A 15,621-nucleotide genomic window follows, 5' to 3' on the forward strand; every position below is an offset into this window, starting at 1 on the left:
TTGTCCTCACTTCTTATTAAACTGCATTTGTAACTACTTTCCTGGGTGAGAAGAATCCTTACTCTGTGTATTCAAGTGTGCGTGGAAGTGCATCCAGGAATTGGAGCTGGACCACAGGTCACGCACAGGGACCCAGGTACACAGGGTGCCAGCAAGCAGAGGTCGGAACCCATGCACACTGCCTTAGTACATGTTTGTGCATGATCCTTGACAAGCATTGAGCCAGAGTAGCCAGCAAATAGGGTAAGAATCTTGGGAGCCACAAACAGGAGTAGCTTTGAGTCTGGCCCAATGCTGGAGAGAGCAGAGAGGTTGTGGGCTGGCTACTGGAAAGGTCATAAATCAGAGCAGCTGCCAGAGACCACTCCGTTTGTGTCTGTGGGGGCGAGGCAGCTGGGAAACCAGGCATGCAGAAGAGTAAACATCTAGAACTTGTCATAGGAGGGATCCATCCTTCCATCATTATCAGCCACAGAAGGGAAAAGATGAGGCCTTTGATGCTGCTGCTGTCTGTGCAAGGCTATGTTTTCTGTGCAGCTGGCCACATATGTAGTGTAGTGCACGCACGTGCCTGTGTGCCTCCTGGGAACAACTACATAGCCCCTCACTGTGGCTTGGAGCCAGCCCCAAGGAGCTGCAGCAGCCCCTCTTGTGCCCAGCTGCCAGGTATGGCAACTCCAAGCACAGAACCCTCTAAACTTGGTTACTTACCAGCTGACTGCTTAACACTCACCAACCTTCCACGCTAATGCCATTCCCACAGAACACCACCACAATGCTTTCTTTCGAGCAAGTGCCTGAAGGAATCAGTCTGAATTACTTACTGTTCTGCAAGAGTGTAAAATAACCCTTGTAAAAATGAAGCTGGCTGCCAAACAAGATTTTTTTCCTGTTTTTTTTTGGGGGGGGGAGGGAGGGAGGGAGGAACAAGGTTATTTTAGTGAGTTTTATTTGTTGTTGTTTTTGGTAGTTCTGCTCATCAGCCTAAGGTCACATCAGTATTTGGGTGAGAAATCACAAATCACAGAAGGTGAGAGGGCTGCATATTAACATGACATTCAGACTTCTTTGAGCTCCAAAAGGTGTAGTTTCAAGGTGATTACAAACAAAAAGCAAAGTTGCCACAGTCCACCCTTCATCCTATACCGTCCACCAACATGTACACTTATTACACAACAGAATGCACACAGCCAGTTCAGGGAGATGATCCAGCTAAAGACTAATCATTTTATTTTATTTTTCGGCCAGGCATACGGCTTAATATTTTGCTTAACATAAATGTGGGACATTGCCAAAAGTGGAATTTCTTTCTTCTTCCAGCTCTGCTGTGTTTCTGCCCCTTCCCTGTGCTGATATGAGCGCTCACAAAACTCTGGCTTTTATTTGTTTGATTCTTTTAAACAAACCATATTCTTCCCAATTTTAATGTTAGAATTCTTGGTTTTGAAGTGGATGCAATCTCCATATTTGGAAATTCAGGAAAAATGGGAGCTGCGAGATTAGGTTATTCAAGAACTGAGCAACAGCCCATTGCTGTTGAACTTAAAATAGTTGGGAAATACTAAAAACTACAGGTAGCATAAATTTAGGGGGTTGCAGCAGAAAAGTCTAGAATAAATACAAAAAAAAAAAAAAAGATACAAATTGTGTTTTCTGGAGAGCTATCAAGAGGTGAATAAATCACAGATAGAAGTAGTTAGGGATTAAAACAGCCAAACTACTATGAAATGAATTGTTGAAAAAGTTCAATGGATCCAGATTTTAGAAGCCAAGTGACAGATGTGGATCATGACCAATAATTGCAGCAAGTGGCCCATTTCACTTTAGACATATATGAGACAGAAAATCCTATAAAGGATAACTTCTTAAACTAGAGAGAGAAAAGAGAGGGAAAGGATCTTTTGCCAAACAGAACTGAGGGAGAATACCTCCATTATATTTTCAGGCTTTCTGATCTCTATAAAGTACACAATTAAAAGACAAAAAAAAAAAAAAATTACACGATTAAGGAGGAGACCCCAAAAAGAACATCATGAAAGATGAAGTTTAGAGCAGACTTGAATGCAGTGAATTACAATGGATTAAAACATTCAGGCAGGGACCTCTTAGTGCAAGAAATATCAGATCAGCAGATAAATGACTACTGAACTCTGTGAGGGTGCTCTGCTCACAGAGAGGTGGTCCCAAAGTAGGTCTAAAAGATACCTATTTTTCTTTTGTTTAACACTGTATAGGCAAACTAGCTCTGGAAAGACTGGCTTTGCATTTGTAGTTACCCAGAAGCTCAAGAATCTTAAAAACAAGAGAATGATTGCAAGATTTGATCTGAAGCCGAAGCGAAACTCTGATACCCCTGTGCTTATTAGAAACTGTAAGAGGATTCAACAGCTAAGACGGGTTGTGTTACAATCACTGAATATACTGGGGTATACTGGCAGCAAAAATATTTGGCAAGCATCGAGGCAGTTGCTCACTTGTGCAAATGAACTTGGCAGCTGCATAAGATGACTTGAGAGTGTCTGTGGGTATTAAGGGCTGCAAAAGTTCCATTAGGTCATCCTACAGTCTTCTTTACTGACATGACAGCAAGATTGTGCCAACTCATTCCATCGGTCTTAAGAGTGTGCTGCAGCAAAGGGTGGGTGAGAAAGTTTTCAGCTCCAAAGGTCTCCCATTGTGACAGCTGTTTCATGGATGAGCTCCAAAATTAAGACTTGCAGGCATTATTCATTATGGAGAGTTAAGAATGACAAAGTTTTGAGAGCTAAAAAATGCAAGAAGACTTCACCTGGAAGTGACTGTGCTTAAACAGACTTTCTCCTGAGTTTCTGAATTATTTTTAGAACAATCAAATTTTGTTTCAGATAGCTTTCTCATTTCAAGCAATTTTATTACTGTCTTTATCAACTTTCACAACATTTTCACCATCAACTTTGCCCTTACTTGTTCCTACCCTGGCTGTACCAGAAGTCCCAGGACCACCCCTTTTCCTTCTCCTTGCAGTAATATTTCTAAATATCTCTAAACCTTTGCCCTTCATTTGAGAGATGCAGGACAAGGTTGGAAGGGAAGAACAAAGGGAAGCTTTAAGTCTTTTTTTCTGCATCTATTCTTGTCATCACCATCTACCACGTATCAACTCCTAGCATCTAGCAGTTCTTGCAACTCCTGGGTACGTGCATCACAGGACAAATCATGAAAACCCAGAAGTTGACAAAGTAGTTACCTTGACATTGCTCTCTTGAAATTAGCTTGAATTATGTATGGGCTACTCCAGAACTTTTACATCACGTAAAATTCCAAGCATAAAAGCTAATTGCGCTTCCATTCCCTCTGCTAGGTGTTGCCCCATGAAATGGGAAATACTCAGATGAGACAATTACACCAGCCTTCTCCATGCCAAATTTTAAAGAATTCACCTCAGTCTGACATTCCAGCCCACACGTTCAGATCTGTAACCATCCTTCAAAGGAAGTTTAACCTAAAGTTACAGGACTATATATTATAATGAAGTGACTAAATAGCACCGTAAATAAGCTCTTCACTTTATAAGTAAGAAAAAGGAACAGCATCATTCTTCACAAATTCAGAAATGCCTCCAGTTGTTAATCCACACATTTTCTCTTTTTCAGCAAGCTTTTTCATGACTAACCAGCAACAAGCAGCAAAGAAATATAGAAAGGTTTAGAAGTATGATTTTTTTTTTTAGGACATTTTGCGTAAGTTCTTAAATTCCCATTTGCAAGATAGACTCTAGAGAAGCCAAGTTGCTGCAATTCTTCCATCTTTTGGAGATTATTCTTTTAAATACTAACCTCAGAATACTTCTCTACTCACTATTCCCAGCATTCGACATAGGAGCAGCTTTCTCTATTCTTCTGAGTTGCTCAAAGTGGCAGTTTTGAGGACCTAGAGATAATGGTCTAACCACTACCATGTTGATTTTCGGAAAGTCGTATTGCGATAATGCTTCTATTTCAGGGGGAGACTTAAGGCCCAAAGCCAAAAGCTGGGATCGAACTCTGGTCATGCTGGCATAGCAACAAAGGGCATCCAAACAATGAGCACAGCTACAGAAGGATGTGAAGGAATCCAGGCAAAGTCTGTAATAATATTCATTATAGCTCAAAAACACCTTCCATTTCACTCGAATAAAGCATTTGTCCTTTCATCTGATACCTACACTCTCTCCCATCTTCCCTTAAATCCAAATTTGTATCTTATCTAATGGGGACAAGAGAGTGCTGGGGAGAAACAGACTTTCTGAAAGATGAGAGCGGAAATGAAAATGATCTAAGAAATTTAGGACAGGCATGAATTTCTTCTTTTGCCCATCTTCACTCCTTACACACAAAAAGGCTTGATAATAAATTCCGATAAACAAGAAGTTAAGAAGAAACCACATGAACAGCTTTCCTCAGAATGAATAGAGAAACTGATAGAATCTTTACTGCTAAATCCAAACTGTTAAAAATAGGCTCTAGGCAGAGTATCTCTAAGTTCCTTCTTTCAAAAGTTAGAGTACTAGATCAATGTTTTTTTCTACACGTTTCATATATTTGCACGCAATTCCCATGGAGCCAAATAACAGCAAATACATTGGCATAGTAAGTTCATTTTCAAGGCCCATTCCCACCCTGGAAAAGTGAGTTCCCTTTATCTCCGCCCTTTTAACATGAGATCTCTGTATCTGTATAAAAAAAAAGAGAACTTAGGTCTTTTTTTTTCCTTGTTTACAAATTCTTGATTTTCAGTAACTTAACACATTGAAAAAAAAGGGAAAAATGAATAAAAGATGGTTGGATGGTTGTCTACATATAGCACAGCACTCTTCAATAGTTTATCTATCACTATTCAAAAACAAAGAAACTAGCAACTTTGCAAAGAAACTTTGTCCCAAAAAAGCTAATGCTGTTCAGTTTAATAGGCAAGTTGTTACTGAAATTCTTTCACGTTAACCCTTCCAACTGTTTGGAAATGGTCTGATATCATCTATCTAATAAAACCCTGATAGTCTTTATTTTCTGACCACCTAATACCCTTCCAATTTCTAGTTCCCTTCCCCCATGATCTCCACTGATTCAAATACATACATTAGAGCACACGTAACTAGGACACAAGAAAAGTATATTTCACTGTCAATTCGCTGCCCTTTTCACAAATGTGTGAATATCCTGGTTATGTCATCTATCATTACATAAAGCCTAGTTATTCACATGACAGCTAGATACGATCATATCAAGTTATAAATTATGTCATATTAACTGTGGAAAGATCACACGAGAATTGCGCAAGTCTGGATTTGTTTTACAGCAGCCCATTATACTGCATTGCACATGGCTGCCCCATCCAGGAAAGCAGCTTTGCACTTGCTGTATGCTACATGATACGTTGCTTTTGGTGATGGAGCTGGCACAGTTTCCTTCCATCCATCTCACACATGGAGGTTTACCTCTGCAACCGCGGCACATTTTACTGCTCGACTGCTCGACAGTCCAAAGTCAAGATAAGGCACACTGGTTAGGGAGGAGAACTTCTTCAACAGGCCAGTGTATCACCTCAGCACACCATACTGTTTTCCTTGTGTTCAGTCTGTGGTAGTGAGTTGTACTTATTTGATTACGGCTACAGTTCAGTGATTGTTTTTCCCCTGAAGACTTTAAAACTGAAGAAGTGAGGGAAGTTGTGGCTGCTGCATTTGTTGCTTCTCAGCACAGAAACAGAATTCCTTAAATACAGGGTTCTGTTCTGGCCACTACTATAAAGCAGGTGAGGAATGTAGAATAGCAAGAGGGGAGGGATGCACTGAAAAGTCATGAAAACAAGCAAGGGCTACATCAGTTTTATTCAGAGCTGTTTGCAGTAACTAAATGGGCATAGAACCTACTTTGTAGCTTGTGGGAATATTCTGCTTTTGAGTAGACAGAGGTGTTGTCACCAGATGTGTTACTTGTGCTCTCAGAGCTTTGGGAACTTGCTTCTTGATCCTTACAGATCCCTTCCAACTCAGGATATTCCGATTCTATAATGCCAGGGTGCGAGAGTGAAGAATATCTCAACCTTTTTTTTTTTCCTTTAATTCTAGGAATTTTGAATACTAAGATTACAATAGGAAGGTTGTCCGGCTAAAACAATACTTCCTGCTTTGCTGCCATACCATCTGAATGTGTAACTGAAAGTACTGCATGACCATAGCAAAGGGTTCTCCTCTGGGGAACCCCGAGCATACATAATTACCTGGGGGAGTGCCAAAGAAGGTCAGATGCCCACAGCAGAGTAGAGGACATTATCTCACATCACAACAAAGAACAGCAAGCAAAATGTGTCACCATGAGGAGATGCCACAGGTCCAACACTGAAGCCCAGAAAACACAAATCATCTAGAACTAAACCACAGAATCCTCAGCAAAAAGCCTGCCTGCAAAATGTTGATTGCTGAATAGTGAGGCACTGGGCCAAACTGGTAACAGTTTGTATGCATACCTACCATGGCTGATGCGGAAATAAACACTTCTGGAACAGCATCACATCAAGAGACACAAACAATTTCCTCTCCTAGAAACTTAATTTAATATCAATCTAATTTTCTTAGTCAATCCCCAGGTACAGGTGTCACCTATGCAGAACAGAAACTACCTTGAATTTAGCAAGAGCTGGCTTCTTCACTACTATAGACCACTCTGTCTATCACGCTGCGGGGAGAAGCAGTTTATTTTATATAATGGAGAACTGGCAAAATTCTATCATTTTGAATACAAGCTGGTAACAAAATTTGAAAACATAAAATCTAACAAGAGCAATGTAGTGATGAATTATTTCAACTGAAGCATCCACTAACAGCTGTACTAAGGTATGGTTAGTTGTTATTAAAAGCTACCGATGTTTATGCAGTGTCTTTTACCCAAAGAGTTGACTGCTTCACCAACTGTTTATAAAAACATTTGAGGGGCCCACTGCACTGCAGCTATACATGCAGCTCCACCACTAATATAGACAGATGGTAAAAATACCGACTGGAATATCTTTTCCAGTTCAATCTGTAAAGTGCAATAATGGAAATGAAGGAAGCAATAGAAATTACAATTAAATTACAATTAGAATGTTTTAAAATGCTGATGCAGACAAACAATCCTATTATGAAAATAAAATTCACTTAAACGAGGAAAGAGTTTTAACATTATAGGCCGACATACTCAGTAGACATGAATATTCCAGGGCAGTTGAAAAATGTATCCAAAACTGTATGCAAATAATAAATACAGTGAACTTTATAAGCATGAAAAAGATTCAAGAACATTCTGTCATCATAGAGCGAACGTTTTAATCTTGTTCTGAAATACAGTTACAATCTGTCTGCATTGTTATTTCAAAGGCAATATTTGAATATGACTTCTGACAAAATTTCTCTTAGAAGGAGCATTAACAGATGTTAGAGGTGGATGAAAGACAAGCTACTCCTCAGACAAAAACGGAACAAGAGGTGGGTTGTAACAGAGCGACAGACTCCTTATGCAGCTTTTCAGTTCACCTACATCAGGTTCAAACAATGGATTCTCAGTGCAACTTAATGTCACGTCCAAGCACACAGGTGAAAGAGCTGTTTGTCTCCACACATGATATAGCAAACCCAGAGAGAAAACGAGACAGCATTCTCCTAGATTAAGAAGTCCAACAGAAAGTAAACTGAAAACTGATAAAAAGTGTAAATTTGATTCAGTACATAGAAACATATACGTATATACATGTATAAAATGTTGCATTGAACAAGGTAGTGCAGGTGAGAACCTCCGTTGTGCCCAGTGCCCCTTACTTGCAATATATGTGCACTGATCATCTGCCAGAGTAGAAGTCCAAAGATTTAATCCAGGATACTGAGACACTGAGGGAGTTCAGTAGAGTTCAGAGATTTGTCTGTCTGTGAATACTTCAATCACAAACTATTTCTCTTGTAATTGCTTACAGGACCTCAGAAAGTAATGAGGACAAGTAGAAGCCAAGGAATTTTAAGAGCCGCAATAATTCCAGACGTATAATTTTCAATTTCTGCTATATACTTTTGGAATGGTAACATAATCTTCATTTTAAAAAGCATACAGACTTGTCCAACTGAATTCTTTGTAGGCATATGAGAGTAATAAATTGTCTTCTCTCACCACATCTGTTGGCAGTGTCAAGTAGTAATATATTCTGAATTCCAAAAAAAAAAAAAGGTACCAAAATGATTGGCACACTGTTTGCCTCATGGGAGAGAAAAAAAATACTGATTCATAAAACTGTAAATAAAGTTTATTTCCTTACACTGATATTTACAAAGAAGCATCATTTTTCAGTATTCAGAACTCATCATAAGCACGGTTAGCTGCTTGTTGAACACCATGTTTCTATAACCCTGCGTCTGAAATATCTTCAAATCCAAACCCTGGTACCACTAAAACGGCCTCAAGTTGTGCCAGGAGAGGTTCAGGTTGGATATTTGGAATCATTTCTTCTGCAAAGGAGTGGTCAGGTGCTGGAATGGGCTGCCCAGGGACAGAGTGGAGTCACCGTCCGTGGAGATGTTCAAGAAATGTTTAGATGTTGTACTGAGGGACACAGGATAGTGGGAATTACTGGTGATAGGTGGATGGTTGGACTGGATGATCTTGCAGGTCTTTTCCAACCTTGGTGATTCTATGATTCTATTTTAAAACTTTCTTGAAATTACAAAGCATAGGCAGGTTTCACTCTACAAAAGCTGATACCATTTTATTAAAACCTCTTTAGAAGCTTTTATCTCATCTGATAGACATTTAGATTCCTTTTCATTAGTGCAATATTAGGATAGAAGAGAAAAAGCCTGAAGAAGCAAATTTTTTTAAGCTAGATATGCTATAATTTAAATGGATGTTATCTAACCAACACCAGGATACTGACACGGTGTGGCGGATAAGTTTCACTGAAAGAATGTGCAGCATTTTCAGGGCTGGGTGAACAGAAATGAGCAATGAACAGTGCAGTTGTCCAGCTGTCCGCAGGTGTTTCATAAGAATTTCATTGGAAGCCGCAGTATTCATTTACACGTTCCACTGTACTAGAAACCCAAACACTGCAGCTTTCAGTGTGATATAAAGTTAACAAACAGCTTATTATCTGTGTAAAACAGTATTCAGACAGTAAACCAAAGTAATGCATACACGGCTTTTTAAATCTTGAAATTATCTTAATGTCCCTTTAAGAGAGAAGTCTTTTTTTAACTGAAGATATAATTCCATTACAATAGTGATAATAAACAAATACCAACTCTGGCTTTCACAACTGGTTTCCATTACTTCTGAATTTCAGTTTTGTCAAAACAATTTAGTTCCACACTACAAAAGACGTTATAGTTTACACAGTCTACAGAATGGCTATATCAGCAGATAAAAGTAACATAAGTGGCAGAAGCTGTCTTGGACAATCTATGATATTAAGAAACTGTTTAAGATTTAATGAAGCCTCAATGCAAGACTGTTTCCACAGTGCAGCATTTATACCAGCAGTGAGTCTGATGACTATAACCAACATTTACTTGGGATACCCCTTTTTTTTCTTTTTCTTTTTTTTTTTTTTTTGTGCTTTACAAAGAATTGCAGGATTAGCCCCGTTCTACAGACATTGAAAGGCTCTGGCATGAAATGGTTTGTTTGGTTACTCAAGCAGTGCGACATCAACAGAAACAGGCCACTCAGTCACACAACTGTTCCTTTTACTCAGATTATCACACTCCTACCAGCTGTACCTGGAATACATGATACTAAAAAAGCATTTAATATTTTCTCCACTTAACCTTTTTTTTTTTGTTGTTGTTGGGAAGATGACAGATTTCCCCGAGACCACAGGAAGATTATTTTGGAAACAAATCCATTGATTATCCTTCAAGTGCACTGTTAGATAGAATCCGCAGACAAATTTTTGCAGATGTATCTACAGGGAAACAGGATCACTCAAAGAACCTGTCCTATACACACTGAAAATTTTCTGCAAGCATGAGCATCATAGGAAGAATTGAAAGTTACAGCACACTGCAGATAAACACAAAACCCATAGAATCAGAGGGACTTAAAACATAGAAGACTGGTAAATCTTCCCACATTGGCTCTGCAAAACAGAGCACTGAGTCACACAACATAATTATGGCAGCAAAACATAGCCTCCTCGGGGCTATGAGACCTATCAACAACATTTTCTGAGAGTTAAATCCAATGAGAAGAGTCAATTGGAGTCAACAAAGTTATTGCCTGATTGGGTATGGAACTTATAAAATGTTAGAAAGAGCGTAAGGGGATTGCACAAGACATACTAAGGAGATTTTTAAGAGGAAAAAAACAAGATAGGCCAAAGGGAAGGATGAAAGTGGTTCAGGAAGAAGCAAGTGTGGAAAAAAAGGAAAAAGAGAAGCCAGCTTTAAACAGGTGACTGGTCAGTATGCTTGTTCACTCATGCTCTGCACCCTATCACCACAAGCTGTCTCATCTTATGAAACTGTATTTCTATATATTTCCTGGATGAAGGGAGTCTTATTATGTGTGCATAAATGCACATGGAGTTGTGCATGCTAGATACAGGAGCTGGACCACACACAGGTGTTTCAGCCCCTCTGAAGTGCCAACAACTGGCAAACCCATGTATACTGCCTGGTTATGCCAGTGTGTGATCACTAGCAAACATCAAACAGGACTAGCTGACAAATAGGAAATGAGGTTTGGGTGTCAGGTTTTGGAGCAGCCATGAATCTGGGCCAGATTATGTAGAGAGCAGAGTGTCTGCAAGCTGGCTCCTGGAGGGACCAAAAAGTACAAAGGACTTTCCTGGAAAGAGCAGGATATCTGAGGGGAGTGACTACTGGTTGGCTGGCCACTGCTAAGTTTAGACTAGAGTGTCATGTTGATTTGTATGCATCTGTTGTGAACAAGGTAGCTGGCAGACCAGGAGATACAGCAGCCAGGTGTCTAAGGCCACGTACTGGAGGGATCTGTAGCGTGTAATTTACATGAGTGCAGATCTGAGAACCAGCAACATGACTGAGGCCTTTGTGGTTCACGTGCCCAGGTAGGTAGAGGGCAGTTCAAGGGAGGGAGGAAAAGGATTATGTACAACTATCCTAATTATCAAAGTAATTAATTATGAAAACAGTGAATTATCAGCAAGATAGATGTTAAGATGTATGAGTTGGCTCCAAGGGGAATGATTTTTATTCATCAATGCAAGTAATTCAGTAAAGTGCAAATGCTTCTCATATGCATTTGGCAGCAGAGCTAGCACATCTGCATTCATGAACATCTGTGATCATGGCACATGAAGAGTAGAAAAAGAATATATTCAATTCCGTGGAGTCAATCAAGTCCATCAAAGTGCATTTACTACATTTCAGACTCTTCACCAACTTTGCAGTGCTTACTACCTAGCTTTTGAGAAGAATATTCATTACCAGGGTTAAAAAATTAATGAATGGTACACATGAGTGAGCACAGGCTGTCCTAGTTACATGAGAGTTGATAACACGTGCTTGAACCTGAACGGCCACCAGAGACACTGTCATCAGATTAGATCTTACACTGAAAAAGCCCTCATGGATTCTGAAAAGTGTGAATCCATTCAGCATCATTTGTATTCTCTGCTTGAGGCCAACAAAATATCCAGACTGCAATACTCTTCTAAAAATTAGGGAATCCCAACTCTTTTTATGATATTACTCTCAATAAGAGCAAGTTGACTATAAGTACGCTTACAGAAGACATACCTGAATAGCAGCACTACCAATTAATTGGCCTGTAAAATATCAGCTTTTTTCCTTCTTCATTTAAGAGAACTGCTAATGCTTGTTGCTGCTACACTCTGTCCAGCAGAACAACAAATAATGCTCCCATTGCACAAGACATATGTATTTCATAAAAGTTTAGAAAGCAGCATACCAGACATAAGCTTTTAAATTCTCACACAACTCACAGCATTAAGTAGGAAAGTGCATCTTACCAGCTTTGGGTGCACTCTGTGTTTTCATTTCCAACTTGCTGCACTTACTAGTGCTGTTCCATGCTTTTGTAGACTTTACTTTTCCAGATGACTCAACAGACTGTGTAAAATTTTCATTCTGATTCTCGCCAAACACTTCAGAAAACAGTGAAACATTTCCATGTTTCTCACCTACCTGCAAAAGAGAAAGAAGTTCAGGATAGCATTTCCTTGAGGCAGTTGAAATGAAACAAAAAAGAGAGCAACAAGAAGAGATTTCAGTAGCTTGATAATGAGGATTATGTGTCTGTCTACGCAGATATATACATTCCCACACAAATGTATACACTCCCATTTTCAGAACATTAAGTGCATGATCATGCAGTTAGGTTGTGAGCTGCATTTATTAAAAGTTTCCAAAGATAAAATTAATAGAAATTCTGGAGCTTTTTTGTCAATACTATAGATTTCAGAGAAAGTTCCTTACAGCAAAACTGAGACTGAATGTATTGGCATTTAATTAATAAATGCCTTGTTTTCTAATCTGTTTTTGCCAAAGCATTAAAAACCACTGAACTCAACAAAGTCCAGGCCAAAACACCTCAGTTGCATTAAGAATTTGGGCTCAGTACTGATTCCCATTATTTATTTCAAAAATATTTTCCTGTGTGCACTTCACAGAGTGAAAGAAACCTACCCAAGATGCAAGATCAAATTTAGTAAGAGCAAAGTTATCAAAGCCTAAAAGTACTGATGACCTAAACTGGGACTGTATGGGGTAAGCCCAGATGCTACCTTTTATTAACAATACTGCAGGAACAAATGTAATTTTTAGCACATTCTTCATTTTACCTCCTTTAATTTCATGCCTTGGTCCATTTTCTCAGTTTCAATCCTGGGACAAACTGCATTACTTTTTCCTGGTGGTATAAACCTTGGTTTTTTGGCTACATTTCCTTGCACTTGACTTGGAGCTGCTGATCGCCTCATATTTAGTTTGTACCACTCTGGAAGGAAGAAAGCAAGTTAAAAAAACATAGTCAGAAAAGGCTTCAGATATGGAAATACAGCCATAATGAAAAATACAAGTAGTCTTTTAAAACAAACAAACAAACAAAGCAACTTATGTGGCATAAAATATTTTCAAATGACATTTTTTATTCACAAGCGTAACAACTTACGAGAAAGTAAAAGAATTGCAACATTTTAAGTACTAGGAAAGACTACTGCAATTTCTGCAGCTTCTTTTCCTATTTGGAGAGCAAGTAATGCAGTTCTCAAGAGCAAGATATGCTCTGGAGATGATCGATGTAGGGCTTTTTATCAAACTTTCAAATTGTTCTTTACATAGATTGATATAAAAGAATCAACTTTTCCAAATACTTAAAACATAATTTCAAAAAACCTAATATTAGTAAAACAATGAATGCTGAAGTTCCAGTTCCTATCTGGGAGTAACATTTTGCATGAAACGATCAATTATATTTGTAATTCTAACACACAGTAAAAGATTAGAATTCAGTTGAAATTCTCTCTCCATATTACATTCAACTGAAGAGTGAAAAGAGTGTACTGTAGGTTTTCCCTCAGAATGCAAGGTCATTATTCCTCTAGCCAAGCTCACACAAAACTAAACACACACCAAAGTTAATATGGCAAAGGATGCTTGCAACCACTGCAACAAAATGTGATAATCTTAATACTTAAATTAGTAGAAACAACAACAACAACAAAAAGAAATCCAATGGAGTAACCCAGAAGCTCAAATGAAAAAAACAATGGAACAGCAATTAATGGAACATACTTTGGTTTAATTCTGCATTCATACATTATTTTAATTGATTCTCTCCCACCCCTAATTATTAGGTAAGAATATGCCATTAAAGCAATTGCAGACACAAATACCTTTACGGCCCTGAAAGCACATTTGCATCCCGTTTCAGAGGCACTGAGTTCCTGCACTTGAATTTTTACACTGCTGTGCACTCCAGTGGCGTACCAGGGCACAGCAACCTTCCTTTCCAAGATTTGCACACAACCAGCAACAAAGTACTACTGAAACACTTTGCAGACATTAGACACAGCTGATGGTACTCCTTTATATCTGAGACATGCAGATGCTGACTGTACTGTTGTCTTCTCTATACTATGAACGATGACACATACATGATGCTGTTACTAGACATAAACCATAATGGTAAGGATCAGCCATAAAGTACTACCAAGGTAGGTATGGCTACATCAAGGAATACTTCCACATTCCAACTACTTCCACCAAACATTAAACATGCTCTTTCCAATGAGACAACCACCACTAGACCAAGCCACACTGCAGCTGCCATGTCATTACAGATGGCTCCAGGGAAGCAGCAGGAGGTAATGAGAAAAGCTCTGCTCCTGCCTTTGTGAGCCACCTGGCCAGACCAGAGTAAGCATCCCGTGAAACCACAGCCTGCAACGTCTCATCATTGCACCTGTTTCTACAAGCACTGAATTCAGCAGTACGTTTCTCCTTAAAGATATCTTACCATCTGCATTAAAATGAAACATGCATGCAAGAGGTATTTCAAAATCAAAGAATCATAGAATGGTCTGGGTTAAAAAGGACCACAACGATCACCTAGTTTCAACCCCCTGCTATGTGCAGGGTCGCCAACCACCAGACCAGGCTGCCCAGAGCCACATCCAGCCTGGCCTTGAATGCCTCCAGGGATGGGGCATCCACAACCTCTTTGGACAACCTGTTCCAGTGTGTCACCACCCTCTGTGTGAAAAACTTCCTCCTAATATCTAATCTAAACCTCTCCTGTCTCAGTTTAAAACCATTCCCCCTTGTCCTATCACTGTCCACCCTCATAAACAGCCGTTCCCCTTCCTGTTTATATATCTGTTTATAAATCTGGCATCTTCAACTCAGCACTGAGTCATAACACAGACTGTAACATCAGTCATTTTAGCGCAAACTTAACTCTCCTCAACACCTGAAGAAAGAATCCTGGCAGATATGACCAGGCTTACTGTACTCAGGACAAATGTGTAACACGGGATCTTTGATGCAGTAACTGCAGGCAGGCAGCATTAGTGCCGATCAGGAAATCAGTGTTGGTCAGAAATCATTTGGAATGAGCAATAACTGTAAGAGCCTGAAGCAGGCACAAAGAACAATACTAGCCATAGTGCTGTCAGCCCAAGGCTTTTCATCATCATAGGACGGCCTGTGTTGAACAGGACCACAATGACCATCTGGTTTCAATCCCCACGCTATGCGCAGGGTCGCCAACCACCAGACTAGACTGCCTAAGGCTACTCACAGTTGTAAGTCAAATAACTATTTAAGGTGGTCTGGCTTACAGAAGAGGCACAAAAGAGACCCAAAAAAACACCTGACAGAGGAAACTTATCGGCGAGGAAATATTTTGGGTCAGGCCGTGCCATCCCCATCCTTACCTCAGCAGCCGCGCTCGCCGCGCTCAATTGTCCCGCCACCCGCTCCCATCAGCCCGCCGGCTGCCCTGCGCATGCGCCCCACTCTCCGCCTAGCGCGCATACTCCGAGTCCGTGCCAGGATGTACCCCGACTGCGCGGGCCCGACACGAGCCGGCCGGGAGGCACTGATATGCGCACGCGTGCTGTGTCCTGCGAGGCCGTTGC

The 15,621-nt window shown here is 39.9% G+C and overlaps 1 protein-coding gene across 3 annotated transcripts in view; it reads right to left on the minus strand.

Moving 5' to 3' along the window:
* The window catches only part of RAD54B (RAD54 homolog B), a 63,132-nt gene that overhangs the window by 46,879 nt on the left and 632 nt on the right, over window positions 1–15,621 (minus strand). The window contains exons 1-3 of one of the 3 annotated variants that reach the window (XM_010709136.3): window positions 15,418–15,580; window positions 12,823–12,977; window positions 11,992–12,166 (exon numbers count right to left, since the gene is read on the minus strand). In XM_010709136.3, the coding sequence (XP_010707438.2) occupies window positions 11,992–12,166; window positions 12,823–12,960 (313 nt within the window). In that variant the 5' untranslated portion in view covers window positions 12,961–12,977; window positions 15,418–15,580. Of the gene's footprint in view, window positions 1–11,991; window positions 12,167–12,822; window positions 12,978–13,875; window positions 14,015–15,417; window positions 15,581–15,621 lie in introns of those variants that run through there. The other 2 variants (XM_010709134.4, XM_003205181.4) reach the window with 2 other exon arrangements.

The sequence above is a fragment of the Meleagris gallopavo genome, chromosome 3 (genome assembly GCF_905368555.1).
Source record: "Meleagris gallopavo chromosome 3, MGAL_WU_HG_1.1, whole genome shotgun sequence".
NCBI lineage: Eukaryota > Metazoa > Chordata > Aves > Galliformes > Phasianidae > Meleagris > Meleagris gallopavo.